The sequence below is a fragment of the Pithys albifrons genome, chromosome 10 (genome assembly GCF_047495875.1).
Source record: "Pithys albifrons albifrons isolate INPA30051 chromosome 10, PitAlb_v1, whole genome shotgun sequence".
Taxonomy (NCBI): domain Eukaryota; kingdom Metazoa; phylum Chordata; class Aves; order Passeriformes; family Thamnophilidae; genus Pithys; species Pithys albifrons.
In genome coordinates, this window is record NC_092467.1 from 28686836 (window position 1) to 28714826 (window position 27991).

At 45.3% G+C, this 27991-nt stretch overlaps 4 protein-coding genes across 5 annotated transcripts; 1 reads left to right on the plus strand and 3 right to left on the minus strand.

The window, feature by feature from the left end:
- Positions 1-67: 67 nt before the first annotated feature.
- IFT25 (intraflagellar transport 25) lies at positions 68-2784 on the minus strand. Its single transcript, XM_071565931.1, has 5 exons — positions 2584-2784; positions 1921-2027; positions 1581-1649; positions 997-1040; positions 68-533 (listed from the first exon to the last, which is right to left on the minus strand). Exons 1-5 carry the CDS (start codon positions 2679-2681, stop codon positions 426-428), a joined length of 426 nt encoding a protein of 141 aa, XP_071422032.1. The 5' UTR covers positions 2682-2784; the 3' UTR covers positions 68-425.
- An 11-nt stretch (positions 2785-2795) lies between these two features.
- LRRC42 (leucine rich repeat containing 42) lies at positions 2796-9443 on the plus strand. The gene is made up of 8 exons (XM_071565920.1): positions 2796-2915; positions 3840-4327; positions 6356-6487; positions 7538-7656; positions 8041-8129; positions 8211-8324; positions 8478-8562; positions 8954-9443. The coding sequence occupies exons 2-8, from the start codon at positions 3855-3857 to the stop codon at positions 9208-9210; spliced, it is 1269 nt and encodes a 422-aa protein (XP_071422021.1). The 5' UTR covers positions 2796-2915; positions 3840-3854; the 3' UTR covers positions 9211-9443.
- Positions 9444-12303: 2860 nt separating this feature from the next.
- On the minus strand, positions 12304-16654 carry LDLRAD1 (low density lipoprotein receptor class A domain containing 1). Its single transcript, XM_071565419.1, has 6 exons — positions 16596-16654; positions 16151-16205; positions 14484-14615; positions 13923-14060; positions 13266-13394; positions 12304-12587 (listed from the first exon to the last, which is right to left on the minus strand). Exons 1-6 carry the CDS (start codon positions 16614-16616, stop codon positions 12442-12444), a joined length of 621 nt encoding a protein of 206 aa, XP_071421520.1. The 5' UTR covers positions 16617-16654; the 3' UTR covers positions 12304-12441.
- Positions 16655-19454: 2800 nt separating this feature from the next.
- TMEM59 (transmembrane protein 59) lies at positions 19455-27981 on the minus strand. Of its 2 annotated transcripts, none has more exons than XM_071565487.1 (8): positions 27744-27981; positions 25258-25363; positions 23135-23229; positions 22784-22936; positions 22427-22511; positions 22033-22114; positions 21152-21260; positions 19455-20419 (listed from the first exon to the last, which is right to left on the minus strand). In XM_071565487.1, the coding sequence occupies exons 1-8, from the start codon at positions 27945-27947 to the stop codon at positions 20264-20266; spliced, it is 990 nt and encodes a 329-aa protein (XP_071421588.1). In that variant the 5' UTR covers positions 27948-27981; the 3' UTR covers positions 19455-20263. The 2 variants fall into 2 exon arrangements, with proteins under 2 accessions (XP_071421588.1, XP_071421587.1); XM_071565486.1 differs by having other exon boundaries at positions 22033-22117.
- Between the last annotated feature and the right edge of the window lie 10 nt (positions 27982-27991).

Genomic DNA, 27991 nt, shown 5'->3' on the forward strand with positions numbered 1-27991 from the left:
ATTAATACATCCCATTCAAGTACTTACAACTTTTTTTTCTATTAAACTCAGAGTGCAAGGGAAACACTTTACAGGAAATTGAGTTTTAATTCATGTATTAGGAAAGCCTGACAGAAACATCCTAATTTAAATGGACTCAGTTATGCTCAGGTCTTCTAGGCTGAGACTTTAGATTATAAATCAAGAAAGCTGTTAGTACAAGGGCATGGCATTGTGGTTGGACTTGATGATCTTAGAAGTCTTTTCCAACCTAAATTATTCCATTCTATCCTAATCTATACATTAAACAGCAGGGAACACATACTACATCCATACCTTCAAAAACATTTTAATACAAGGTTCTAACAATAAACATTCTCTGCAATACAGCTATCAAAATGTAACTTCTTTATAAAAAAAAATGGAGGTCCAAGTTTAAGCTGGACTTAAGTGTTTTCTGCTGAGCCCTCTGCCATCACCCGGTGCACTGACACAAAATGGTCAAAGGCAGATTTGATGATGAAACGCAAGTAAGTGGCCTGGAATTCAGGAAGCTGCAGAAGGAATGAGAACATGTTATTGCATTCTCTGTACTAACAAAACTACCAAACTACATTTGCAGAAGTTTGTTAGACAGAAGCATCTAGATATTTCTCTGTCTGTTTTTGAATTGCACATAAATCAAGCTCTTTGATAACATCTAGCCAAGCTTCAGAGTTTCTTCAGATGGCAGCAATTCAAAAAAGTCCCATCACTCCTGAATTCTGCAGCCTTAAAGGCAACAATTGGAGGAGGGAGGATTGCCACACTTCTGGAAACAGCCTTTCCACGTAGTTAGGAGCACTAGGCAGGTGCAATTTCATACCATAATCTACAAAGGAGCAGCTGGGAAGTGCAATTTCATACCTTGATCTACAAATTCCTCTCTCTGACACCAACTGAGCAATAATTGTAAATAAACACATAAAGGTTTTTTATGGTTTCTCCCCACTTAGTCCAGACACTGTAAATACTCACTGGAAATTCTTCCATTTGAAGCTGTCCTTCTACGTGTTGCAGATCTAGAAAAAATATTTTAAAGCAAATAATGAAGCATCACATCCAATGCTGTGAAAAGTTTTCACTGGACTCCAAGTTAAAGTGAATTTAAGTGCTATGAATTTACACTGCATATAGAAATTGTTCTTTTTTATTTTTACAAGGCGATTTAAGAGAACAAATACTTTTTTTCAATATCCCAGTGTATATATATATATTCTAGTCATTACACTCTGTTACAAAATGTCACCCAGGAGGCATTAAAATCCCAAACAACGCAGGAAATGGCACTCTATTATACTATGTAAGCCTGTTTTTAATTTTTGGAACATAAAGTGCACAAGTAGTGCTTTTAGCCCTTATACAGCATTTTACTCTCCAAACTGCTTCAGAGACCAGCAGTGTTCATAAAATTCACTTAAACGTGACTATTACATTAATGTCTAATAAAATAATCATCAAGCCACACTTTACTCAACAAATAGATGCGGGTTTGAAATGATTCATTGAAAAAGAGGCACATTATTCCCACAAAATCCCTGTTGCTTCAGGCTCAGTCTTACCTTTTTCAATGCACTGTTCAAAACCCACGGGGTCTTTAGATAAACTTCTTTCAATCCTTAAGGTTCGCACTAAAATATATATAAATTTCAAAAATCACCACAAGTTCTGATTCTTTATTGATATTTATTCCATCACTTTTCATCCACAAAGCACTTTAAGAACATTAACTAATCCATCTTTTCTCTAACCTATGAAGGTTGTGAACGTGAAAGACAATTGCTTTGTGAAGTTAAATCTTTATAAATTTGTTAAAAAGTAGCTATTTACAGACCATGACAATACTGTGAGAATTTTCATCAAGGCACAGACACACATTTTAATGTAGACACAAAGTCTTACCCAAATAACACTGGATTGCGACTTTGCTGATTTTTACACATTTGGGAAAACCAATAATGAACTCCTGGGGAAACATGCCTGTCGTCATCCAAAATGTTTTAGAATTTCTGTGGAGAGAACAGGACCAAAGCATCACTTGCAGCTTTCCACCTGTAACCACGCTGGAAGAAATTTATTGCAGAAAAATTCAGAGGGAAAAGGAAGGGAGAGGTGGAAGCAAAAGGAAGGGGGGACAGCAAAAGGGAGGACAGTGAAAGGAATGGGGGACAGGGAATGGAATGGGGGACAGGGAATGGAATGGGCGACAGTGAAAGGAAGGGGGGACAGGGAATGTAAGGGGGGACAATGAAAGGAAGGGGACATTGAAAGGGACAGTGAAAGGAAGGGGGGAAGCAAGGGGAAGAAAGGAAGCGGGCAAGGAGGGGAGGGCAGCGAAGGGAAAGGCATTTTTGTTTTGAATGTTTTCAGCAATGCCCTGCATGACAACGGGGCAGCTCTGAGGAGATATTTCCACCTCCCAGTGCAGGCTCCGTACCCGGGCGGTACCACAGCACCAGGACTCAGAGAGGGGGCGGCCCCAGGACGGATAATTTGGGTGGCGCAGAGCAGGGCAGGGCAGAGCCCGGGCCCGGAGACGCTCCCGCCGCCCGCCCGGCCCCTCACCCGTCCGCCACGCTCTCGGCGGGGTACTCGGCGTCGCTGGAGGTGGCCAGGACGAGCGCGGCCCCGGCCGAGCTCCGGCACCAGTCGACGGCTCCCATCGCGGCGGCTCCGCTGCCCCCGCACGAACGGGCCCGCCGGGGGCGGTGCGGCAGCGCCGGGCTCGGCCCTCGCTGGGCGGGCAGGGGAGGCCGGGCGGGGCTCCTCGCTCCCGCCGTGCCCCGCTCCGCCCGCCCCGCTCCGCCCGGCCCCTGCCCCGCCCGCGGGCGCTGCGGGACGGGCGGCGGGAGCGCCGAGCGCCGGCCCGGCTGGCGGGGCGGCCCCTCCCGGGGCAGGTAGGTGGGCGCCGGGTGGGCGGCCCCGGGGGCAGCGGGGGACGAGCGGGGTCTTGACTCTGCGCGGGTGGGATGGGGACCCTTCCCCTCGTGCCCCGTCCCCTCGTGCCCCGTCCCCTCGTGCCCCTTCCCCTCGTGCCCCTTCCCCTCGTGCCCCTTCTCCCGTGTGCCCCGTCCCCTCGTGCCCTTGCCCCTCGTGCCCCCCGGGGCTGTTCCCACTCACGGCGCGCTCGTCCCCGGGCAGAGCCCGATCCCTTCACAGACTCTTCCCAGCGCAGCCCCCGACGCCCCTCCAGGCGAGACCGATCCCCTCGCCTTCCCCCCATCCTTTCAGCACCTCCGAGCCCCCTCGGGCAGAGCCGATCTCCTCCCGCCCCACAGGGCAGGAGCTGAAGGGATCTCCCGTCCCTGCCCTGCCCCCGCCATAGTAGCTCTGCCCCTGTCCCTCTCCAGGACCCCCCTCACAAACCAGAGCCCCCAGGCTCCGGCTGGGAAGGGACGCCGGGAGATGCCCACCCTCCCAGGAGGGAGGTTCCAGCAGGCTCCATTGCCCTGCTGCAGTCAGCCATGTGCCCTCCTCCTCCTCTTCATCCTCCTCTTCCTCCCCGCTCCTGCAGCACAGCCAGGCCTGGGTGTGGGGGCACTTCCCACAGAGCCCCAGCCCTTCTGCTGCTGCCCCTGCACGGTCGGGATCCCCCTCGGGCCCCTCAGCCAGCCCGGGGTTCAGTTCTCACTTGGCTGGGGTTTGTGGTTTGCTGGCATCCAGCTCACAGCCCTGCTCTTCCACAGAGCCTGCCCTCCTGCCACTGCAGGGCTACGTGGCCATGCTCAGGGCTTTTAGGGGAGCTGCCAGGTTTGGGGTCTCCCTTGAGTCGTGTTTTCCCCTGTGCCTCTTCTTCACCTGTCTGTGGCTTGTTTTTGCAGAGCTGGTCGAGGGGAATGTCTTACTGTCTCCACTCAGAAAGCCATTTGGATACTGGGCCAATATATGTGCGTGAAAATGGGAAGCTGCACGTGGTAAATCAGGGTGCAGGCGGCATACAGGATGTCACTCCCAAAACAAGACCTTTCAGGCTGTTTTCCAAAAGTTTTTCGGTGGAGCTTTGCATGAACAGGGAGGACGATAGGGCGAGGAGGCAGAGGACGGATCATTTCATCTTCACGTACACCAAGGAGGGGAATCTCCGCTACTCAGCCAAGTCTCTCTTCAGCCTAGTGCTGGGTTACATTTCTGACAATGTTGATCACATTGACTCGTTGATTGGTTTCCCAGAGCAGATTGCTGAAAAGCTCTTTTCAGCAGCAGAAGCAAGACAAAAGTTCACAGAGCCAGTGACGGGACTGAGAGCTCTGCAGAAGTTTACTGAAGCCTATGGCAGTTTGGTGCTATGTTCGTTGTGCTTGCGGAATAGGTGAGTGCGCTCAGTAACAAATACTGTTGTCTGCCAGGGCTTTTTGCTTGCACACCTCAAGTTTCTCTTAAACAAAAGTATCTCTTGGGCTTTTAACACCACCTAATTTTACTGAAATGCCCTAAGCCTTATCTGATTCTTCTCCTTGCTTTTTTGTCTCATTCCTTTCCTACCAGTGCAGCTGCTGGTCTCATTCTAAGGTACAAACCTTAGAACGTGGAGGAAATTACAAAGGGAACAGAGGTAACAAACTGCATCTGTGTTAACTAACAGGGGATCTTACGTAGAGGATTAAACCAGCAACTATTTTTAAACAATAATCATCACTTCCATACCAATCCATGTGCTTAATGCCTTCTCAGGCATTTCATGGGATGTTTCTGCAATTGCTGCTTAAAAGCATTTCAGCATACCTAGCTGACTGTACAGATAAAATACACCCTTGCAAACTGGGTTCATTTACTATAAGCTTGCTGTCCTATCTCATTTTGAGAGCTCAGAAAAATATAATCTTGTAGGTAAGTCACAGGTTTTACCTCAGTTTATTATGGTTTCCATTCCCATATTGGATGTGCTTTAGTGAGTCCAGCACTAGTATTTCCATCTTCTCCATGTCCACATCTTTACTGAAAGAGTCTTGCCAAGCTTAAAACTGGATTATGTTTTTAAAGCCTTGCTCCTGCTGAAGCCTTTTCCAGTAATAAAACCAGTCTCTTCCATCTCTACACTTGAAAAAGGGATGGTTTATCCAGTTTAAAATCAAAGTACAGGCATATTCATCTGAAGTGGCAAGGGTGTTCTGAGCACAGTAGGAATGTTTGAGTAGAAGTCAATTATCCTTTGTTTCATCCTTTGAACCTACTCCCTTTTTATCTCCAGCACAAATAATTTTATGGGCTTAATTTAGAAATTAAGCTACTTCTGGCATCTTTTACCATTACAGAGAACTGAGTTAAGTATTGAGTCTTTGAAACCCAGGGAGTGAAGCATTAAGGCATTTTCTGATGAATTTTATTTCTAAAAGAGGCCTCTCTCAAGAACTGGCTTGTGTTCTGACTGTATGTAGTGCCTTCTGCACAGCAAAATTGCACAGCAAAGGGACTTGGGGGATATTTTGATAGGTAGACTTAGAGTGGGAGGATATTAAGGTCCCCTTATTTGCATGGACAAAGAGGTGTTCCTTGAGGCATCAAACCAGTCAGCACCCCTGATTTAAGCAGTGAAGATGCTGACCTCGGGATCTGTCTTGCTCTGGGGAATATAAGGTAAATTCAGGAGAGATTAGTGAATTTGGAGCTTGTCTTGCCACAGGGGCAGTACGAGGTGACTGCAGGGGAGGTGCTGACAGCTACGTGCTCATTACTGCATACTCATGCCTGCCGTTCTTTAGTGGTTTGTTCCCGTCTCTAAACCTCCTGCTGAATAGCTCCAGCACAGATGTTTGCATGGCTGTGCAGTGAATCAGATCAGGGACCAGCACAGCTAAAAACACTGAGTAACTGCTGCCTGGGCTGCAGGCACAGCTCTGGGGAGTCCTGGACTTTTATCCCTAGGCAAGTGTTTATTGACATAGATAAAAAGTAAAATTTTGCCATTTCCCAAGCTATCCTGAGACATTTGCAGTGGATTTTAAGCCTGGATGAATCTGGATTTGTCCACACCCCTCCAAGACACAGAGGAACAGCAGTTTGAAGTTATTTATGATAAACTGGGATATCTAATTTTGCATTATTCTGAAATAACACAGCAATAATCTGTAAAGGATTTCCAAACTGTGATGTTTGTAAGTCCAAGTCTTGTTAGTCCAGTATTTTGGATCAAAGCAAAGCCATGACACTGATTTAAGGGGAAGACTCGGAATTCAGACACACTGTGTGTCAATTGCACATAAAAAGGAACTTAATGCAGCTGGTTAATTTCTGTCTATTTTCACATAGATACTTAACGACTGCATTATGCTTGTGACATCTGGGGATATGGGAGCCTTCTTATGTGTTTGGCCACTGACAGCTTTTTCCCTCTTTGCAGGTACCTGGTTATCTCTGAAAAGCTGGAAGAAATCAAGTCTTTCCGGGAGCTGACGTGTTTGGATCTCTCCTGCTGTAAACTTGGAGATGAACATGAGCTGCTGGAACACCTCACCAAAGAGGGCCTGTCCAGGTACCAATTTCTCCACACACAGCTAAAAATGACACTTTCTTTCCTATTGCTGAGCAGTTCAATCAGCTGTGACTGTAAAGGGAAGTTTCACAGTGTGTAAGTTTTAAGATTTTGGTTGTTCATAAAAGTTGTTCTTGAGGTAAACAAAATACAGAATATATTGTACACAAAGCACACGATTCAAAGCATGTAATGAATTGTACAAAGACCTAAAAATATGCAAGACAATTTACTCTCTTACGTTTTTAAGTCATCTGTTTAAAATTTTCGTTGGCCAAGTAGAGAAAGTACCTTGGAACAGTTTTACACTTTCATTTCCTTTTTTAAGAGGGAACTTTGTGAGCCAAATTTTTAACAACACCAGTGTTTCAGATAAAAGATTTCTGCAAGTAGGAGGTTGACTAGTTTCTTAATTAACATCTAAATACAATAGCATTTTAAATTTTGTTTGATACTGAAGATGGAAAAGTAGGAAAACTTGGAAATCAGTAAGCAGGATGACTGCTAATTAGGGGATATTATTATAAGATTTTGGTGTATTTTGCATCAAGGTTTTATCTTGAAGTGCTCTGGACAATGTTTTAATGTGATGTTTTTCCCTGAGTTTTATTAATCTATGTTATAATACCTCATTATTTTCTTTAAATCATTGCTGTATCTCTTACCAAATCTGTCCCCTCTCATTTTGCCAAGAATTTTTCTTGGTTTCGAGTGCATTTGAGTTTGGCAGCCTTGGTTTAAAGAACTTCAGGGTACAAAGAACCTTATTGTCTCTGTTAGCAAACGTTTGGCTGCAGGATCAGTTTGTCACTGGAGCTCTGGGAATGGCTGCCCATGTCGTGCTTCTGCTGAGCTACCAGGGGCAATACAGAGATACTTGTCAGTCTCACTAACCCAAGCTCCTTTCTCGCTGCTTTTTACTAACTAACAAAGCAGACTGAAGGCTTGGCATAGGATAACCCCAGCCTTCTGACATGGAGTTTCAGGACATTTTGCAAAACTGTCTAAAGTAATGACCACAAACTACCTGTTTGTGTCTCTGCTGCCCAGTGTGAAACAGCTTCTCCTGAAAGACACCTCTCTGTCCGACGCCGGCCTTCGCAGGATGACGGCGCCCGTCCGTGTGCTGAAAAAGGGGCTGGAGAACCTGCTGGTGTTAGACTTGTCCTGTAAGTGCTTCATGGGTTTGTATCAGAAGCAACTTGTCTCCTTTCTGGTAAAGAATTTATCCTCCTTAGTATTGCAGGAACACAATTAATTTGTGGTTCCCATGAGCCAAGTACTCAACCGTAGCTTTCACCAACTACTTTCCAGAAGGCACAGGTCATACCTGGAGTCTCACACACTTGCTGTTTGCATAAATATTTTTAATAGCTTGAGACTTGGTATTGTAAATATTTGTATTTTGATCACTAGAGGGGAAAAGTCAGTCTTTAACTTGAAACATACTGACAAAACAAAAGGCTAATCCCTCTTGTTTCAGTATTAGCTTTTGGAACAAATACCTTCTTGGTATCATCATGTAAGTTAATTAACTTTACTTGACCTTACAGGTAACCCTAAAATCACAGATGTGGGAATTGGATACCTTCTTTCTTTCAAGAAATTGAATTGTTTGGACATTTCTGGCACAGGTCTCAAGGTAAAAACCATCTGCCTCAGTTTACTGGGCAAATACAACAAATATTCTTGCCCTCTGACTGCTTTATTTCCCTCTCCCCAGGATGTCGATGCTGTCATTAAGCGGATCCAAACACAGATAGGCCTGGTTCACTCAAAAGTGCCTCTGAAAGAATTTGATCATAGTAACTGCAAAACAGAGGGATGGGCAGAACAGGTAAGGGGGGGTTAAGTCTGTTTCACTCTCTAGAAATTTGCCATGTACAGTATGAAATTGCTGAATAGGAAACAATAAGGGATGGGGTTGTTCCCAGTGGTGTTTCTGTGAATTTTACAAGAAACATTTTAAGTCTTTCAAATGTGATTTCAGACAGTTCTGCAGTGGGAACAGGCAGTCATGGAGGCCATCAAGCCACAGGACAGCCTGAGATCCAGAACAGCAACTCTGCGCTTCTGTAAGTAACTGCACAGAAACCACAGAGTGGACTTCTTTCCTACAAGGAATATTTCCATACTTCTGACTTCTTTTTTTAGAACAAATAGCATCTCAGATGTGCAATTTTAGTCATTTGTGTAACTGCATTACAATGTGCTTGAGTTTTTTCATTTGTTAGACTGCTGGATAATTCAACTACAGCGTGGCAGCTTGCTTAGGGCAACACATGACAACTGAGTTTGCTCCTTAAGATCACAAGTCCAAAATATAAATATTATTTTTCTCTCTGCACATTTCAGCAGTCAGTATTCCAGGTTGGCTTGGCCAAAACAATTTGCACCAAAATACACATTTTACAGCATAATTCTGGTTTTCCCCAAAGTCTGAACTTGATTTTTTTTTCCTTGTAGATGGCAAGACACCCAGAATGGAGGAAGTAGTCAAATGCACACTGGTGGAGGCAGAAACAAAAGCATCTGGAAACTTGCAGTTTTATAAGGAAAAAGTTCAAAATTGCCATTTACCTTTGAAAAAGGAGGTTGTGGGAAGCCATGAATTAAAGAACAATAGAAAAAGAGCTTTGGCTGAACACGAGAGAGAAAGGACTTCCAAACAGAAGCATCTGTGCCTCACTGTGGAGGACTGGGATTTGTTAAATACCTACTGAGTCAGAGAGAAGTGGGTCTTTTGTTTGTTGTTTTCTTGCTGATGACAGGATTTAGACATATTGAGAGGGAGTAACAAAGAAGACCAGTACTGTTAAATCTGGTTGCTGTGCTATGCTTGTGGGTTAACCTGTGCTTGGGGAGGGGTAGAGACAAGAAGGTTGATGATACTACTGTATATTTTCAATACATAATAATTTTTTCAAATAAAGTTTTTGTTGTCATCCTTAAATAATTCTGATGTAGGTATTATTCACAAAAACAGCTGTTCCTATCCCTGCTCCTCTCCTGCTTCCCAAGGGGCAGGACACTGATCACTGCAGCTCATCTGTGCTTGGCAAGAGTCCTGGGATGTTAATACTGCTGCTAGAACAGAAACCTGCCTGAAAGCACCAGGCTGTGCTGATGGAGCTGTGACAGAGGGAGGGAGCACAGAGGGAGAGCACAGGCCTCTGGGAAGGGTCAGAGGCAGTAAGCCCTTGCTCACAGTTACTGCAGAGGATAAAGTGGTACAGAAGTCCTCTCTCTCACTTTAGCCCAGGAAATGAAAGTTGGAACGGGGTTACTGTAGAGATCAGGCTCTGCAGTTGTAATGTATTCTCCCTTGCAAACAAATTCACTGCATTTTAGAGCATTCTGTGGTTTAAAACCCATTCTCAGCATGCCTGCAATACACTTACCATACTTCTCCATCTGAAAACATTCAGGGACATTTATAATTCAAATACGAATTACACATATTAGCTGTAAATGCCCTATATAGTCAGACCCATTCTGTACAGCTGTAATGCCACAGGTAACTGTTTATCATTAAATTCCTGCCCTGAGTGTTTACATCAAAACTGGCTGAGGTGCACAGAGCCCATGAGTTGGGCACTGCAACCATCATTGTGCTCTTAGGCCTTAAAAGGCCGAGAATTTACTCCAGGTTTCCTCTACTCATACCTGTTTATCTTCCTTTTATGCTGTTGTTTACCATAATTCAACAAGAAAAGCAGCACATCCTTGAAAAACATGAAGAGGCCAAGAAAAGGAACATCGTATCAAAAATACATAAAGATGAAACCCTGTTTCTCTGTTCTTATGGCTGAATTTTCCTCAAAAAAGGCCTACACACAAACAAAACAGGCATACTTGCATTCAAATCCTACTTTTTTCCCCAGAAACTCGAGGCTATTAATAGCTCCCACTGACGGCCACATCAGCGCTGCCGACAGGAGTAATGGCACAAACAGTGACTCAAGGCAGTGGCTCAGCAGGGAGGGAGGTGGCTGTGGTGCTCCAGTGCAACCATCCTCCTGAAACTGCCCCTGGTGCAATAACCACCACAGAATTTTTGGCCAGCCCTCCCACCACTGGAGATCTAATCTGACCATGGAGAGATGCAGTTTTTTTACAAGCTGAGCATAAAGGTTCCTGTATTTTTTTAAAAGCTGTTTAGTTCAATTCTTACTAACTACACTTTTTCTGTTATCCATATACAGTTCCTATCATGAGAGAAGAGATTTTTCTCCCCTCTCCTGGGAAAGAAGCTCCTCTTCCCTGGGAGGAAGAAGCTGTCCCTGTAGTGCTGCCTCTGAATCACCCCTCCTTGAGCAGAGATGCTGCAAGACTTCCTCAGTGGCTGCTGCAGAACATACTTTTGGGTAACAAGAGCAACTACAATAACCCAGCTTTATTTACCAACCCCAACCCAGCCTTCTTGAGGCATGAGGCGTTTGTGACTCTCCAATAAAATGTGCACCTCCATTGCAGGCTTTGATTGAGGGTGAAAGCTCCAAACCTCTCTCCCTGTACAGGGATAACATTTTGCAGGCACAGAGGAAAGAATCCATCCACCCTGCCCAGACCTGGAAAGGGACAGGTTAGTAAAGGCAGCTTTAAAATTGCCCCATACAGAGTTTTGCCATCTCATTCCAAGTTAAGTATGAGTCACAATACTGTAAAGCTATTTATAAAAGAGCTCTCAGATCTCCAGCTGTATCCCAGTGACAAATGAGAAGCAACTTTGACCATTGATCCAAGTTATGGTGACATGCAGAGCTGCAGATCACAGGACAGAGAGGAAATGAGCAAACAGGGGTTTATTTTTAAATATCAGTGACCTGAGGTGGCGATGAGAAAAATTGCCTGATGTTTATTTTGAGCCTAGAAAAATAAGTGCACTCACTGTAAATGTGGGATTTTCTCAGAGACAATGTTTTAGACACATGAGATTTTGAAAGGAGCAGGGAAGACCACATCTTTCTTAAATTTCAGGGTCACATCCATACCTATATCCTGAGGACAGCTTTGAAGGCTTGGCTGCCTGATCCTGCCGTGCTGGCAGAGGAACAAAACAAGCAGCAAACGGATCCAGTGTCATCCCACACTGCCCTGGGAGCAGCACTTGGTTTTCTGCTGCTCTCTGCTCCAAGGCTGTCACTTCTTTTTCCTCCTTCCTTTGACAACTTCAGTGAGACATATCCCAGCTCCTTGGCTGTTCTCAACCCACTAAACTGCTGCTCAAAAGCTGTGTAGCCCTGAGAGAAGTGCAGTTTATCTACACGATGGTTCCCTGCCCTGGCTTGCAGGGACAGTTACACGGTCACAGGAACAGTGATTTACCCCCACAAACCCTGAAACCTCTCCACTTCAGTTTTCCCTGCCATTATGCTCTCCATGTTGGCCTTCGTGGTTTGAGAAGAGTGCAGGAGGTGGCCTGAGCAGCAGCTCCCCACGGTGTCACCCTCAGCACAGCGTTCCCAAGGAAGCGCCCCAGGAGCATCGACACAGAGACCTCAAAGCCGCAGCTGAAACCATCTGTGGACGTGTTTTGAATGCAAATAGGAGCTTCTCTTCCTGCCTGTGCCTGCAAAGGCACCAGCACGTCCACACAGGAGAAACCCCTTGCCCAGGGATGCCCAGACACCGTGTCTGTGCCAGCAGCAGCAAATGAGTCTCCAGCAGCTGCACAGCATCAAGTCAATGCTGCAAGGCAGTAGAAGCCCATGTAGAAAGTGCTCTGGAAAGTGCTCACCTTCACATGACAAGGAGGATTCCTTGGAGGTGTCCCACAGCCAGTGCCCAGACTGCAGTATGGGCTGCCACGTGCCCTTGGTCTCTGTTCAGTGTCACTGCATGAGGATTTGCTTGGGCCGGAGCTTCCCAAACAGAGCAGGAGAACATCAAAGCTTAAAGGTGATGGTGGCAGAAGCACCCTGCTGCCTCCAGCACTGATGGGGGCCAGGACTTCAGGGCCTGCAGACATACTCGTCAGACCAGTCGAGGCAGTGCTGGATGCCATCCCGGCACAGCCTCCTGGGGATGCAGGAACAATACTCGTAGTGCACAGGGGTGCAGCTCCACCATTCCCACCCACACGGGGGACAGGAGACCACTGGGAAGGATGGAAAACAAGGAACTGAAATGCTTCTGCTGCACTGACTCCTTATCTTCTTTCTTACTTGGGTAAAACCCTTTCACCTTCAGCAGAAAAGCCACTGATGATGACCCTGTGACTATGAATCCACCAAAGAAGATGCTACCTTGGTGATGCTTGTGGGAGACAACCATGGAGTGTGACATTGCAAAGACCTTCATGGCAGGAACAAAAATCTGCAATTCTTTCTGTTTGTTATTCAAAACCAGGGGGGTGACTTAGGAACAAACTTGCTGCTCATTTTAGCAAGACAGGCTCAGCCCCTCCCAGCTCAGGGATGTACCCACTTCCTGACAAACTACCAAAGGTCAGTTTGAATGGTCACTACTGCCTGTGCATCATGGTGAAACTGCTCCACATTAGCAAGCCATAGAAGAGAAGCAACTTTGGGAGCACATCATGGAGCCTTTCCCATTTCGGCTGCCATCAGGCTTTGACACAGAACCCTTGGCAGCTGGTGGGATGGGGCCTGCCTGGCTCACGCTCATATCCTCTCCCAGCTATTTTATGTTTAGTGGTGGATGTCAGCCTCCAGGTGTTTCCAGCAGCATCCATGAGCACCACAGCTGTACAAACTGTTGCAATCCATCATCAGAAAAGACCTGTTGCCCACCAGTAACCAGAAGAGAGACTTACAGCTCCCTGTCTCATCAGAGCAGTCTCCACAGTCGTTCAGCTCGTTACACCTCTGGTCAGCATAGACCCAGGATCTGAGGTTGCTGCAGAGGAAAACCAGGTATCCTGGGAGGCTGTGGGGCAAGTCACCTGCAAGGATAGACACAGGACATGCATAACTCCACTGGGCACACACAGACCAGCTGAAATGGGGATGGCAGCCACCAAAGGCTGCTGTCATGTGGGGACAGTCAGTCCTTCCCTGTGCAGTGCAAGGGCATGAATGATGCCACAGATGGGGAAGCTGCGGTTAGAGAGAGAAAGGGATACTCATGGCTGAGCCAGAAGCAGAGTCAGGATGCCCAAGGCTTCTGCTTTAAAGAGTTTTTTCCCAGTGTGGCTGGACAATAAATTACCCATGTAGGCACAGCTTCACCAGTGGAGGAAAACTGCATCAGAGCTTAAAAAAACCCCTAGGAAGATCAGAGGAGTTTGGAGTCTTTGATTCCCAGCACACCCACTGGGTTTGGGCAGTGCCATCTCTCAGCATCTGCCCTACAAAGGATCTACCAGGCTTATCTGCTCAGAAGCACAGAACAGGATTAGAGGAACACCGGCTGCTCTGCCTCACAACAGGAAGACCAGTGCAGGCGGGATGGTCACAACAAAGCCACTCACCACAGAGCTTCTCCTGCTCATCCTCTCCGTTCCTGCAGTTGCTGGCTCTGTCACAGACCCAGCTGGCTGGGATGCAGGTCACTCTGTCATCACACAAGAAGCCTGTCTGGTTATTGGGGGCTGTACAGAAGCGGTTCACTGAGGGGAAAGCAAGAAATCCCTTACTTTCCAGCAGTTTTAAGATATGAAGAAGAGATCAAGGGGAATTAACAGGGGATTTCTGAAATTTGTGATTCTGGAAATAACCAGGGTTGAGGATTAACCTCTGGTAGGCTCATGGCAAAGTGTGAAAACCACACTAACAGTCTGAAGCGTGATGGTGCCACCCAGAGTTACCCCAGCCCCACGGAGCAGGACACTGGAGCCAAGGAAGGGCTGGTGGCTGCTTGGGCTGTGCAAGGCTGGCACAGCCATGAACAACCCTGCTCATCCTTTTCCTTCCCCCTGGTCTGTGCTGGGAAGCACCACTTTCACACATGATGTGATGGACTTGAGGGCTGTTCTCATGCAGCATCATTTCTGCCTCCTTTAGCAAAAAAATAGCAACTTTTGGGATACAACCTGGTGCCCGTGGCAGAAGTCCCAGAGCCACCCCCAAGCCCACAGCAGCTCCAAGGATGAGCAGTGCCACAGCAGAGATGCAGACACGTCTCCACGTGCAGCCAGTGCAGGTGCCACATGGATGGCAGGGTCCTGTTGGGAGGCAAGAGAGAGAGGTGAGGGCCTGGGGGAGGGTCCAGCAGGGCTGAGAGCAGGTTTGGGGTGTTTGAGAGGGGAACAGCACAGAGACACGAGGCTGATGTTTAGGGGGCTCTGCGTGTGGGACTGGTGGAGGCTGTTGGGGTTTAGAGGTGAGTTTTAATAGCCAAACTCCAACCCTAAACACCTCCTCATAGGGAATTTTGCTGCCTGTAGAGTGGAATAACTCGTGCTGCTGTTACAGAGCATTGGGATCAAATGGCACAAATGGCACGTTTCTGTTGGAGCTCACCCAGAGGACTTGGATGCAGAAGGGTGGAGAAGGCCAAGCCCCTGCCCAACCCTGTGGGTCAGCAGTGCCACTGAGACACAGGGCACATCACTGTAAGGCCGGGGAAGTCTAAGACAAAACTCAGGAGGTAAAATTTCACTTTACAGCATTTCAGGCTTTCTACCCCAACAAATGCCCCAGGCTTTCTCCCACAGAATGAGGCTGGATTATCAGGTCAAAATGGTGGGAAGGGGCCAAAGAGCTGCCCTTTCCATCCCCAGACCTCTCCAGGCACAGCAACCTTCCAGGGACTCCAGCTTTCAGAAAGTCCCCTACATCAGTCAAACCCAGTCAGAAATTCAAAGCCAAACCCACAGTGGTTGCAACACAATGGCAGCACATTAAGAGTGACACCAGTCCCCCATCCTCCCCTCAGCAACCTGCTTTACCTCTAAAATAAAGTGGCATTTTCCTGCATTTGTTTATATTTCCAGACTAACAGTAAAAACTGTTAATGTGGTCATCTCAGAAACATGTAACCAGTAACTTAAGACAACCCTCTTTTATTAACTGATTTTGGTATATCTGAACTTAGAGTTTTAATTAGAATTTTAAAAACTTTTAAGAACTTAGAGAACGTTTAAGTCAGAATTTGTCTTGGCTGTGCTTTGTGTGTACTTGGTTGTTGTGTTGTTCAGGCTCAAGTGGAGGCCTTTCCTCAGCACAGCAAAGGGATCCTGGCTGCAGCCACCTCCCCCTCTGCCACACTCCAGTGGGAACCAAACACAGAACTTTTCAGCTCAGAAAACAGGGGGTGAATTACAGCATGTCTGTGTCTACAAAACAGCTCTGACCAGAAAGCACAACAGCTGCAAACAGACAAGAGTATAAAATAATGGCAGTGGTGAAATGTTGCAACCTGACCTAAAGGTTTGCTATTGATGCTGTTTGATCTCAATATGGCCAATATTTGCTGAAGTTTGCCAATTAAGACATATAGGAGGTCCACAACAAGTTCATTGTGAGCCTTTCTGTGACAGACAAGGATCTTGCTACTATACCATATGACTGCCAACTCCAGGACAACACAGAACAGCCAAAGTTTATTAATTTTATAGCCTGGATGTTTTACTACACAGAAGGGGGAGAAAATCAGTCCCAACAAACCATAAATACTGGTTGTAATTTACATTACATAGACAGGTTCAATTGGTTTATACTTTAATAATAAAGTTAAGCTGGGCATTTTATTCATTACCTTTTTTCCCAGAGAAGGACTTTGTTGAACCACAAGTAGCTACATCACCATTCCTCTAGAAGGAAAGGGATAAAGGACTGTTTACAAAAGCAGCACACAGCAACCACACAAGCTTTGCCTTTCCAGTTCCCACACCATCTTACCCAGCAACACATAATGTACTCCTTTATTGTCACATACAAGCAAAAATTGTTCCAGTGGAAACCTGGCCCAGATTTAATTCCCAAACCAATCAATCAGATCACCTTTTAAATCTCAATTACCCGTTTGTAAAACAAACACTAAGTACAGTGCTTTACATCAACACTTTTGTATCAAATTAAGTAGAAACTACTCAAAATCTCACAAAAGCAGCAATAAAGAGGTCAAGGCAAGAAACAGTATCAAAAATACATGTACTCTAGGGAACAGCTGTATATAAGGTTTTTCTGAAGGAGGACTGTACCTGGGGGTGAGTTTTGTTCATGATTTCCAGAGCTACAGTCCTCAAAGGACTGCAGGGAGTTTTCTGCACCTCACCAGGAGCGATGTTACCAGGATACACTCCCAACAGAGGCAGGAAAGGAGGGAGCACACTGTGCCCACAAACACAAACAGCAGGGGAGGGGAAGGGCAATGCAGAGACTGCTCCAGCTCCGTTTGAAAGCAGTTTGTAGCTGGCTTTCAATTCCTCCTGGCCCCACCTCGGTTTCACAATAGGGCATTAGACAATTCATAAAGGACAGGGACATTCTGGATGCCAAGAATGCCAGTGCCACTCCTGATGGCAGTTTGAAAGGTGAACACTCACCTCCAGCTGATGCCAACTGCACTTACCCTGGTGCTGGTCAGGGAGAACCCCCTCCATGAGGAAAGCTTGAGGGAAGAGACTCTGATGATCTTCATGCAAGTCTCCTTCCCTCCAGCTCCTTCCCAAGACAGAGCTGACACGCTGACCTCGCAGCAGCATCAGCCTAGGCTCCTGCCAGATGATCAGATCTCTGGAGAGCTGTGCAGGATACAGCCATCTGGAACAGCTTCCCTGCTTGGGCAACAAACACAGGCACAGAAAATTCTCCAGGGTCCTCTTTTACTTGTGTACTTCAATTTCCAGGTGTGCAGTAAGTCTTAGCAGCTCAGCCTGCAGCAAACACAAACTTACAAATAGGTTACAGCCTTCTAAACTGGCTGCAGGTCTTGGCCCAGCACACACAGAGGGGAGTTTTGCAGCTTCAAGGATAAAATGTCTCCATCAGACAGCTTTGCCATGGGGGCAATGGGGAGAAAAAGCAGCAGGTGTTGGAGGAGCCCACATTCCTCTTGCTTGCACCAGGGTCCACAGGGCTCAAATGCTTCCAAACTGTTGCCATCCCTGTCAGGAATGTCAGACTAAGGGTATCTTAAATTCTCTATCTCTTACTTTTTAAAGAGGAAGTTTTAATTTCTAACCAAACTTCACCAGGACTATTTTGAGCCTTCAGAAAGCTCATTAGGCAATTGTAAGTTTGTTAAAAGTCCTGTGTAAGAGCTAGGACAAGTAGGCCAGCCATGCATACCCTGCAAAACAATCTATAACGAAGTCTTTAGGATGTGGAGTAAACTCACTCTTGGAGGCAAATGTGACATGTCCAGGGAAGGGCAACGAGCTGGGGAAGGATCTTGAGCACAAGTCTGATGAGGAGCAGCTGAGGGAGCTCAGCCTGGAGAAAAAATTTCTGCATAGAAAGGGTTGTCAGACATTGGAAGACTGCCCAGGGCAGTGGTGGAGTCACCATCCCTGGAGGAGGGATTTAAAAGCCATGTAGATGTGGCATTTGGGGACATCACTCAGTGGTGGAGCTGGCAGTGCCAGGGGAACAGTTGGACTCAATCTTGGAGGTCTTTTTCAACCTAAACAATTCTATGATTCCATAACCTGACACATAAGCCCACCTTTCTCCTACACCAAAATCATCAAGGTCAGCTGTAGCCAACCAGACAGTTGGATTCTACAGCAGTTACCCCATACCAAAAACTGTTTATAGTTCAGAAAACCAAGTTCATGACAGTGAGGTAGGAAACAGAAGCAAACACTTCTGAAGTTAAAAAAAAAATCTTGCCAAAGATCAGAGAAGCTGAAGAGGCAACACAGATCAAGATATCCAGTATGATAGAGGGTTATTAATTCTAGCACATAAAACCCCCAATTCTCCCCAAATGTACCATGGCTATTTCTGCCAGCAGTGAAATACACACACTTGAGAGGGTCGCCTCACTTGTGTCAAGATGATTCCATTTTCTATCTCATAGAGGTTCAGTTGAACACATACATAAAGAGAATATAAAATGCTTTCCTCCTACAATTTGAATAATTTAAGGGCCTTCATTTAAACAGTGGTTTTGAGCAGAGATCAAACCCAAATTGCAGCCTCTGAAAATGGAGATGTCAGGAAGTCAAACTCTGAACAAAAAATGAGTAGGACGTGACATTTTGCAAAGTCAAATGCCAAGACAGCTTAAAGAGTCTATTTAGATTAGAAATCTTGAGAAACAGTTCAATTACTTGCTAGTATCTGATTTTACTGAGGGAAGATCCTTTGACAAGAACTTACAAGTACAACAGAAATTCCTCAGGCTCTGGCTGGCTCTGGATACAGCAGTGCCAAGTGCCAGAGTGCCACAGGCACAGAGCCTTCTGTGACCCAACTGCACATTGCTGAATTGCTGGCTGCACTGCACAGATCCCTCAGCTGAAATGTCATTAAACAGCAAACAAAAGACAAAACACCCAAAGAAAGCACAAGTTGTTTGCTTAACTCAAGCCCAGGACTGTAAGCAATGAAGTTTTGAAGAGAAAGTTCTGTGAAATCATCAGCGTAACAGAGGTTGTACTGTCCACCTTGGAACGGGCAAAGAGCCACGTCTGCACGGAGCTGACTTATGTGTAACAGTCAAGGAAACATTTTTACAGAGTTACAAACATTTCCACCACCTATTCAGTCAGAAAAACCTTTGAGGCAGTTCTGTATAACCAACAGAAAATGACAGAGAGTTGCAGACCATGCATTCTAGCCAGTATTCAAACATTTAGAGACCTTAAAATAAACTACAGACAGCCCCAACTTGCCAACACTGGGAACCAGCATATAACAATCTCCTCAAAGAACAGAACTGCAAAAAAGAGATTAGAGACATGAGGGACATTGTTAGTTGCTGTTGCTGTGCTAGTGAATCACACAGCAAAATCAGGTCATGTTACCCGTGAGAGGAAGGCCACAGACAGGCTTTTCATCCTGAGCCTGTTGTGGTCAATAATTCACCAAAGCAAAAAGCTAAATAGTCAACATTTTCTATACAGTCAATTTTATTTGTCTGCTCTCATTTCTCAGGAATCAACTTGTTTCTGTAAATGAAGTTACAAGACCAGAATAGTTAAATCAAGAACAGAAAGTAGAATTTTTCAGAAAACACAGGAGCTAAACTTTACAAGCAATTTAAAACTTGAAGGCTAAAGTTTGACAAAGTAATTGACCACGTTATGTTCCACATGTGAAGGGACAAGTCCATAAGTTTTGATGAAGTTTCCATCTTTCACAAGCTGAGTTCTAGCCTACAGTATCTCACAAATGCTTTCCACCTCAAATATTACCACACTGTAGAAAAAATATATTTCTGTTTTTGGAGACAGGGCCATTTGTGCATGGACATTAACAAATACAAAAAATTCAGCAGATAATTTCATAGTATTTTCTCTTAACTACAACAGAAAGTGCAACACTAAAAAGGCATCTCCTGCCTAATTAAAATTTCTTATACCTTTACAAAGCTAACTCTGAATGTACACATTACACCCTAGAACACACAATAAGTTTGAAAGTGTCCTGGCAGAAGTATGGAAAGCATGCTTACAGCTTCTGTAAGCAAAGACACATAGCAAACACCAGTGAGAAGTGATTATGCCTGGAAACAAATATAAAATTCATGTCTGAATCTTCACTACTAGCTGAAAACAAAATCCCATGACATTTGTTGATTCTGCAACTTTATTTGCATTTAAAGACTGGCTGCTAAGCTTCTCATCTGAAGGACCACCACAATCAATCAGGAGTTGCTATCTCTGTTAGAATTAGTCTATCAGATCCAGTGGAGACTCATTTAAATTGCAGACTGATCCAGATTGACCTTTGTAGGAAGAGGTCCTGCTTCTTCATGTTCCTCAGTCTTGCATCTAACCACAACAAGTGCAGAAGGTGGGTATCTGCTCAGTTTTTGTTCATTCATGTATTCCAAATCTCCATAGATGCTCAGCTTCTGAAATATTTAAACAAGGTACTTTAAGACACAGATTCTCCATACTGTGAATAAAAGGAAGCTCATTATGCAGCTGCATTCCAGGTTCTGATGGCTGCAGCCCTGCCACACAACTAACCCAAGCTTTCTGGAACATCTGAAATTCATGGCTGGAACTAGACTGGCATCCAAATGTATTAAATCTGCCAGAAAAAACAGCAGATACAGTGCTTGTGTAACAGCTCCTTTGATTTGCTGCAATATACTGTGAGCCAGGACGCTCTGGGCACTAGGGAAGTCCCCCTCTGATCAGACTCTGCACTCACCAATACTGTGCTGTCACTGTTCTCATTATGGATCCTCCTGGATTCAACCCTGCATTCAACTGGGCTCCACCTACACCACCCAATCCTTGGAACAGCTTTACTCCCAGAGAAATTAGAATGAGCCTCTTTTTGTTAAGAGTAATCTAAAAGCTGTCAAGAGGAGAGAGCTACAAACCAAAAGACATCCTGCCTGAGTTCCCTGAGTGAGGCTCTGAGCTCCTGTGGGCCTCAGGAATGCGCAGGAATTGCTCAGCTATAAAATCATCATTTAAATAAACAAAATTGGTTTGCTAACCACATCCACAAAAATAAAACCCCCTCTTTATAGTTAAACTTCCCCCCAATATTTCCTAGTGACTAGACAGCTGTAGCATAACAGCAATATAATGAATTAATTCAAAATACTGGAAGTTACAAAAGGCAGTACCTCAGAAGGAACATACTGCTCCACAGCCGTAGCTACAGTCGCACAACAAATCCAGAGCAGCACCAGCACTGACAGGACAAGTGTAGTAGTTAAAATCCAACTGGAATTTCTGAAATGAGAAGAATGTTGTTGCATTTCATATACTGAATACAAGACAATGGACCTATAAAAAGTTTGGCTCAATTTTGACTGCCTTTCCTGCCGATTCATTGGTCTCTTGCTCTTCCAGCTACACAGCCCACTGCAGACTCTGGGTACTTTAATGCCTGTTTAGTATCACAAAAGAGTTGCTGGATTCTGTTATTGGGCTCTAAGCATCCTCCTGTTTACAGATTTAAAACTATTTTTTTGTAGTGCATTTGGGGTGCAACTCACTGATCCTTCATGTGTAAACTTTTAAGGAGAAAGTAACCAGAATAAAGGAAAGAAGGATCAACATGCTGATCTCCAGCAAAGCTTTAATAAATACATACTGGATATTTTCAGCCTGAAAATGAAACACCATTGGCCTTGCATCAAACAATCCCAAAACAAAAGACAAAAGAAGTGCTTTGCCCTGAAACACATCCAGAGCTAACGAACAGGCAAAACTCAGTATTGATTAAACAGTTCACAAAACATACTCAAAAAACAGAGCAGGAAATTATCAATATGTTGCTCACTTGAAATGGAAGGGAAAAATCAAAGCTGGCAGAATAGTGTGCAAAATACATGGGGCCAGCATAGCAAAGCAGCACCAACAGTGAGATACACAATTGGAGCTGCTGTGCATCCTGAACCTACAAACTTGCAGCACGTGCAGAGTTTGCAACAGTGTTCCACACACACCGGGAAAGGCCGTTATCCCCCTCCTGGGAAAGGATATCCCAGAATATACATACATGGAAAGACACTTGAAAAAGCTGTCGTTGGCTCGCTCTTCCAAGAACCCCCGGAATGTCTGTGAGCCCCCTGGCCGTCCGTCTGCTGAGGGACAACAGCACAAACACTGGTCAGGAGAGCCAGCGAAGGGACGACCCAAACTCCACACAATTTGTCTACACAGAGCCTAAAAACAAGCTTTAAACAGCCACAGCTTGCAGGTTTCCATTTCCAGCAAAGCTTGGTTGCTACCACAGACTTTGCCAAGTGTACACAGTGCACTCTGCACAGTAAATAATTATATTGCAGCTTTCTAAAAATTTGCTTTCATATGCCACCTGTAACTTTATTTTTTTTCTCTGCATGACAGGGAACATTTGCATTTACTCCTCCAAAACACAAAGAACAACTTACAGGCTGTTTTACTCAGTGACAAGGATCCTCTTGTATCTCCAGTTTCCTGATCAAGCTGTGGAACATACTGTACTTCTGGCTTTGACTAAAACAAAATAAGGAGTTAGGAGATCATGCTAGAAAGCTTCCACTCATCTTGATAATTTACATTTCCAGAACCAATACAGAAATTAATCTCAAGACATGCTCCATTCTCCTAACTGTGATTTTTTTCCCCATTAAACTGGCCCTAAAGGCAGTGAAATACTAGCAAAAACTAAACACTTCTTATAGTGCTCCAGTCTCTTCTGTGACTGGAAGGAGCAGAGTTAAAGTGAGCAGCCAGGACACCCTAATTTCAGTGAAAAAGGCAAGCACCTGGAATATGACAATTTTGCCATCATCTGCTTGAAGGTAGAAAGTCCACGAGGAAGTTATGAAGCTCTGAGCTGAATCCATCATGTCACTCCAGAATGATCTCACCAGTGTCAGAGGAAAGAGGAGATGAATTCTTGGCATCAGCGACATCAACTGCAAGCACAACATTAACACGTTTGCCATTTGTTTCTATATAAAAAGGCCAAAAGTCATGTTCCTGCTCACCCCCCTCCCCAAGTCTAGATTTCAGTCCTCAGGTTTATTTTCCATTTGAAGAAATTTGAAAGAAGAGAAGACACACACTGAACAGAAACAAGTAGGTGGTATTTGAAAAACATGTCACCTACTTACTTGCTCTTGCCTTAACTCAGCAAATGGCAACTGGTTCTGGCATCCAAGATGGCAAGCATATTGTTCATCAGATTGGGAGTATGCTTCAGTACAGGCTGCAAGGGAGAAGTTTCCCAAATCAGATGATAAATGCTGCATTTTAGTTAAGAAAACATTCTCAGTGTAAGTTGGATCAGAAACAAAGCAGCAGTTAAAAGACTGACAATCCTATTTGTAGGGAAAGATATGGTAATCACTCCCAGGGTAGCATTTGCTCTGAGGTCTAATGACAGAACTGGAGCTTCAACAGATGAGAGAGGTGAAATCTGACTGTAATCAGAGCAGCTGATCAGCAATGTTACCCTGGCCGAGCTCAGGGATGCAAGTTTTCATTGATCCTCCAATACCACTACAGCTTTTCCTCTACACATCACATAAAGCATCGAATTTTATCTCAGAGAACAGAGATTATTCCTTAAAAAACCCAGAGGGACCATCAGTCCATTAAACCCCTTTGAGGTAACAGCAGAAGTCATGGTAACACAGCAAAATAAAAGGAGCATTTCCTGTTAGCACAGAAATGGCACTGGAAGTATTATGGAATAATTTCTTATGAAAAATGAAGCCAACTCTGTCTTGCAGATACCTTCTATTCATTGTTGACTAGAGATCATAAAGACAAAGAAATCTAAATTATTTGGAGACAACAACTTAGATTACTCTGCCCATGGAAAAATCAGGCAGACAATACAGAGGCACAGCTCTCACTAAACTCTAGAGCTTCGATGGGCAATGTTGAACTAAAGAATCAAACCAAGTAGTCACACAGAGGACAGGAGCCCTCCCAGTTTTCCAGAGGAATAAATGGACCATCAGCAAGCCTAAGAAGCTGACAGAGCATGGCACCAGCAGCTAAACACTCAAGAGTTCAGCTCATGGTACCTGAGCAGCAATTCCAAGCTGCAACTGCCAACAAGGCAGTGTTTGTAGGAGGCACCAGGAGACAGAACTGAGCAGATCAGCCAAGATATATCTGCCAAGCACAGAACACTCAGTCAGGGCACCCACCAGCAGGTTACAGAACATAAGCCAGCAAAGACAACAGCCCCATTAAGCAGAGTTAAACCAGAAATAAGCAATGTTCCATTACTCTACATGTGCTCTATTGCCACATTACCCAGTTTCATGGCACTCCTTCGTGTGTGGTTTGACATGCTGGATCACAGCTACACACAGCGTGTGACAGACTAGAGCACTAGCCCATTTCTGGAGCAGCTAATAAAGTTTTGTATCTCATTAACATCTCTGCACGTCAGGCTTTCTGCTTCCCTACCTGCCATTGGCTCCCTGAGCTGGCCATGAGCTCTTGTTTCTATGAGCTCCTGAGAGGATAAAAACCTGCCCTGAGTGATGGCCTGGGCCTTAATTGTATTGGCAACAATAATGGAGAGCTCCCACCTTTCCTGCTCTGAGTAAAACTGTGATTCAGCTGCCTCAGTATCATTGGAAGAAAGTTCTATACAATTCCAAACCCACTAGTAGTTGACCCATAATACACACCATACCCAGAGGTATTTAAGACATGTAGATGTGGCACTTGGGGACCTGGTTTAGTGGTGGCCTTGACTGTCCTGAGGGAACAGCTGGACTAGATCTTAAAGGTCTTTTCCGACTTAAATGATTCTGTATTTCATGCTCAGTGTGAAACATTTGCTCTAAACAGATAACCCTGAATTAGTCACCAGTATTTAAAGGCTTATTCCCAACAAAACATGGACCTCATTCCCAAGGGTTTAACTGTAGGGAAAGCTCAGGATGTACCAAGACCACAAGTTACAAGGCACATTAAAATCTGTGTTCTTACTCCACCTGAACAATCCACTTCTACACACAAGTTTGTCAGGAATAGTAAATGGGACTGATTGCCACATTAAAGGAAAAGTGTTTACTTGACTGGATTTTTTTACAGTCATTTTGTGTTTTGCATGACAAACTGCTTACAGTAAAATGAAGAGACTGATGGTACTTAAGAAATTCAACACTAAGGATCAGGCAAGGAGAAATTCACAAAGAACAGACATTCCTGCTCCTCCCTCCTTTATGGCATCAGATTACAGGATGTTGAAGGAGTTCTGAGGTCTTACCAGAGTCACATTCCTGTTTGGTCCGATTCAGATCGGCGCCATCGTCCACAAACTGACAAATGGAGAACAGTCTGCAGCCCCTCTGGCAGGCGTACAGCTCCTCTTCCTGGGGAGGCACAACAAAAGCCTTGCAGCCCTCCAGTCCAGAACAAATTGTCAGAACACAAAGATTTCCTTGTCGTTTAGTTGGTTGGTTTGTCCTCCTCCCCTCCACCAGACCTACAACCCCGCCAAACGTGGCACGGGATGACCTGAAATAAACCCAACCCGCAGCTCTGCAACAGGAACATCCCTATGGATTTACTTCCAACAGAGCTCTTCGTTCTGTGGTGGGCAAACCTGGAACAGCAAACTGTGTTTTGCAATTCCAGTCCTACAGCTCACAAGCAGAGTGAACTTCTTACAAACTATTGTGTTTTTAAAATTAAGACAGTGCCGTAAAAGATTTACTGGTGTTTAACCCTGCAAAGAGCAGACAGTTCCCATCTCAGAACTTACACAGAAAGCCCCCAGGAAAGGACAAAAACCCCACTGGTTCTGACAGCGTATTAGATTGTATCAACCAGCCTCTAATCAGAACTACCACAGAACTTTAAGAGATTATTTTATGAAGTGCTACACCACTACCCTGGTTAACTGTTTGCTGCCAACCAGATCCAGAAACATACATTTTTATTATAATGAACTGATGGGGAAAAGTGCAACTATTAAAATTAAGCAAATATAGAAATCTTACACCTGGTATTTCTTCTGTCCACAATACCAAGGATGTGCTCTCCACACTGCAGAACTAAAGCCTCTGTCACATGAGTGTCCTACCCCTGACCACACCCTGTCACTGAATCAGACCATCAAAACCATCAGCCACCCAAATGACTGCACAGGTGACAAACAGGCAAACTGCTCCCAGGCACTCAGCAATAGGACAAGGGGCCTCAAGCTCTGCCAGGGGAAATTTAAGTTGGAGATCAGAAAAAAATTCTTTCCAGAGGGAGTGCTCAGGCATTGGAATGGGCTGCCCAGAGAGGGGGTGGATTCCCCATCCCTGGAGGTTTTTAAACTGAGCTTGGCCATGGCACTGAGTGCCATGATCTGGAGTTGGACCAAGGGTTGGACTTGATGATCTCAGAGGTCTTTTCCAACCCAATCCATTCTGTGATTAATTTAACAACCACCAAACACACCACACCTCGTGTACAACCTGCTGGTAATGACCTGGCCACTGCCTGCCACTGAGAGCACAAGTTCATGCACTTTAAAGGCAGAAGAGCAGAAAATTATAAAGAGAAATTCTGAAGAGAAATTCAACTTTAACAGATTTCCACTGCAGTCTCAATGAAGTTTGTCTTCCCAATGACAACTAAAAGTATTTCCTTCAATTCCACCAGTAGTTTTGTGACAAACAGAACAAACACTAAACATGAAGGAAGAGGTGAGTGTATTAGTCAACAACACACAAAATTCAAATGTGAAAAGTAACAAAATCAAAAAGCACAATAAAAGTCACAGAAATATCAGCCTTCCTTGAACTTGAAAGAGTCCTGCAAGAGAAGCAAGAGCAATGCCCCAAACCAATGGTAATATATCAGGGTAATGTTCAGCCCTCATTTCCCACGTTTAGTCCTTTCTCCTCACTATCATCACATGGAGGTACCAAAACATGGCACAAGCACACATGTCAATTTATTCATATTCCAAACAACTCCCTGTTACTTCTTTCCATGGGGATACCAATATCAGCTACAAAATCCAACTAAATTCCACAGAAAAGGAGGCAAAGCTCCAACCCTGGCACTGCTCTACTTCCCTGCTGCCCTCCTGTGAAATCCCAAACACGAGGTAAGAGTTCCACCTGCCAGAACGGTCACAGCTGATAATGAAGTTTTGGTTTGTAGCTCTATCAGCCACAGCTGATAATGAAGTTTACTGCCAACAAAGAGCCAGGAAGGATGATATTTTTGGTACTGGATTTTCCAAATTCAACCCTGCAGTTCAAAGCTGTGCAAAGCCTGAGCCAACAGCAAATGCTGGGCATGAAATTAAATTCTCATCAGGTGCTATTTCAGTATTTTCTCAGAAGGTGAAAAAAATCCATGAAGGCTCTGATGAGCTACTTGTTTGTCATAATTTTATGCTTCATCCTACACTATCCAAACCCCCCACTGGCGCCCTGACTCAGGATCTCTGCGCTGCCACCAACACAGCTGTTTTAATGCCCAAAATACGGAGCAGCCCAAGCCAAATTACAGGCGCTTCTCCAGGAACAGGAGATAAACCCCAGCAAATCCTCCAAACCCACAAAAGCACCCGGGACTGACAAAGCTGTGCTCTGAAAACAGCGTTTCACTGGCAAGCTGCAGCCTAACCATCTATTTCCACAACGAAGGATCTGTTTTTAGAGAAAAGAAGGAGCTGCAGGGGGAGAGGGGGAAAGGAAGGGCCGCGCAGGGTCGGGGGAGGCGGCGCCGGGCCCGGCCCGCCCGTACCTTGGGGTAGGTGTGCAGGGGGTACGTCAGCTGGCAGGCGCGGTGACACGACGCCGTGTTGCCCAGCACGGAGTCGAAGGCCTCGGAGGAGGCGGCGGGAAGCGGCCCCGCGGCGGCGGATCCCACCGGGAGCGGCCGGAACAGCGCCAAGAGCAGCGGCAGCGCCGGGAACAGGACGGGGAGACCGCCCCGCAGCGCCGCCATCTTCGCCCCTCCGCCCCAGCACTGCCGCCCGCAGCCTCTCGCGA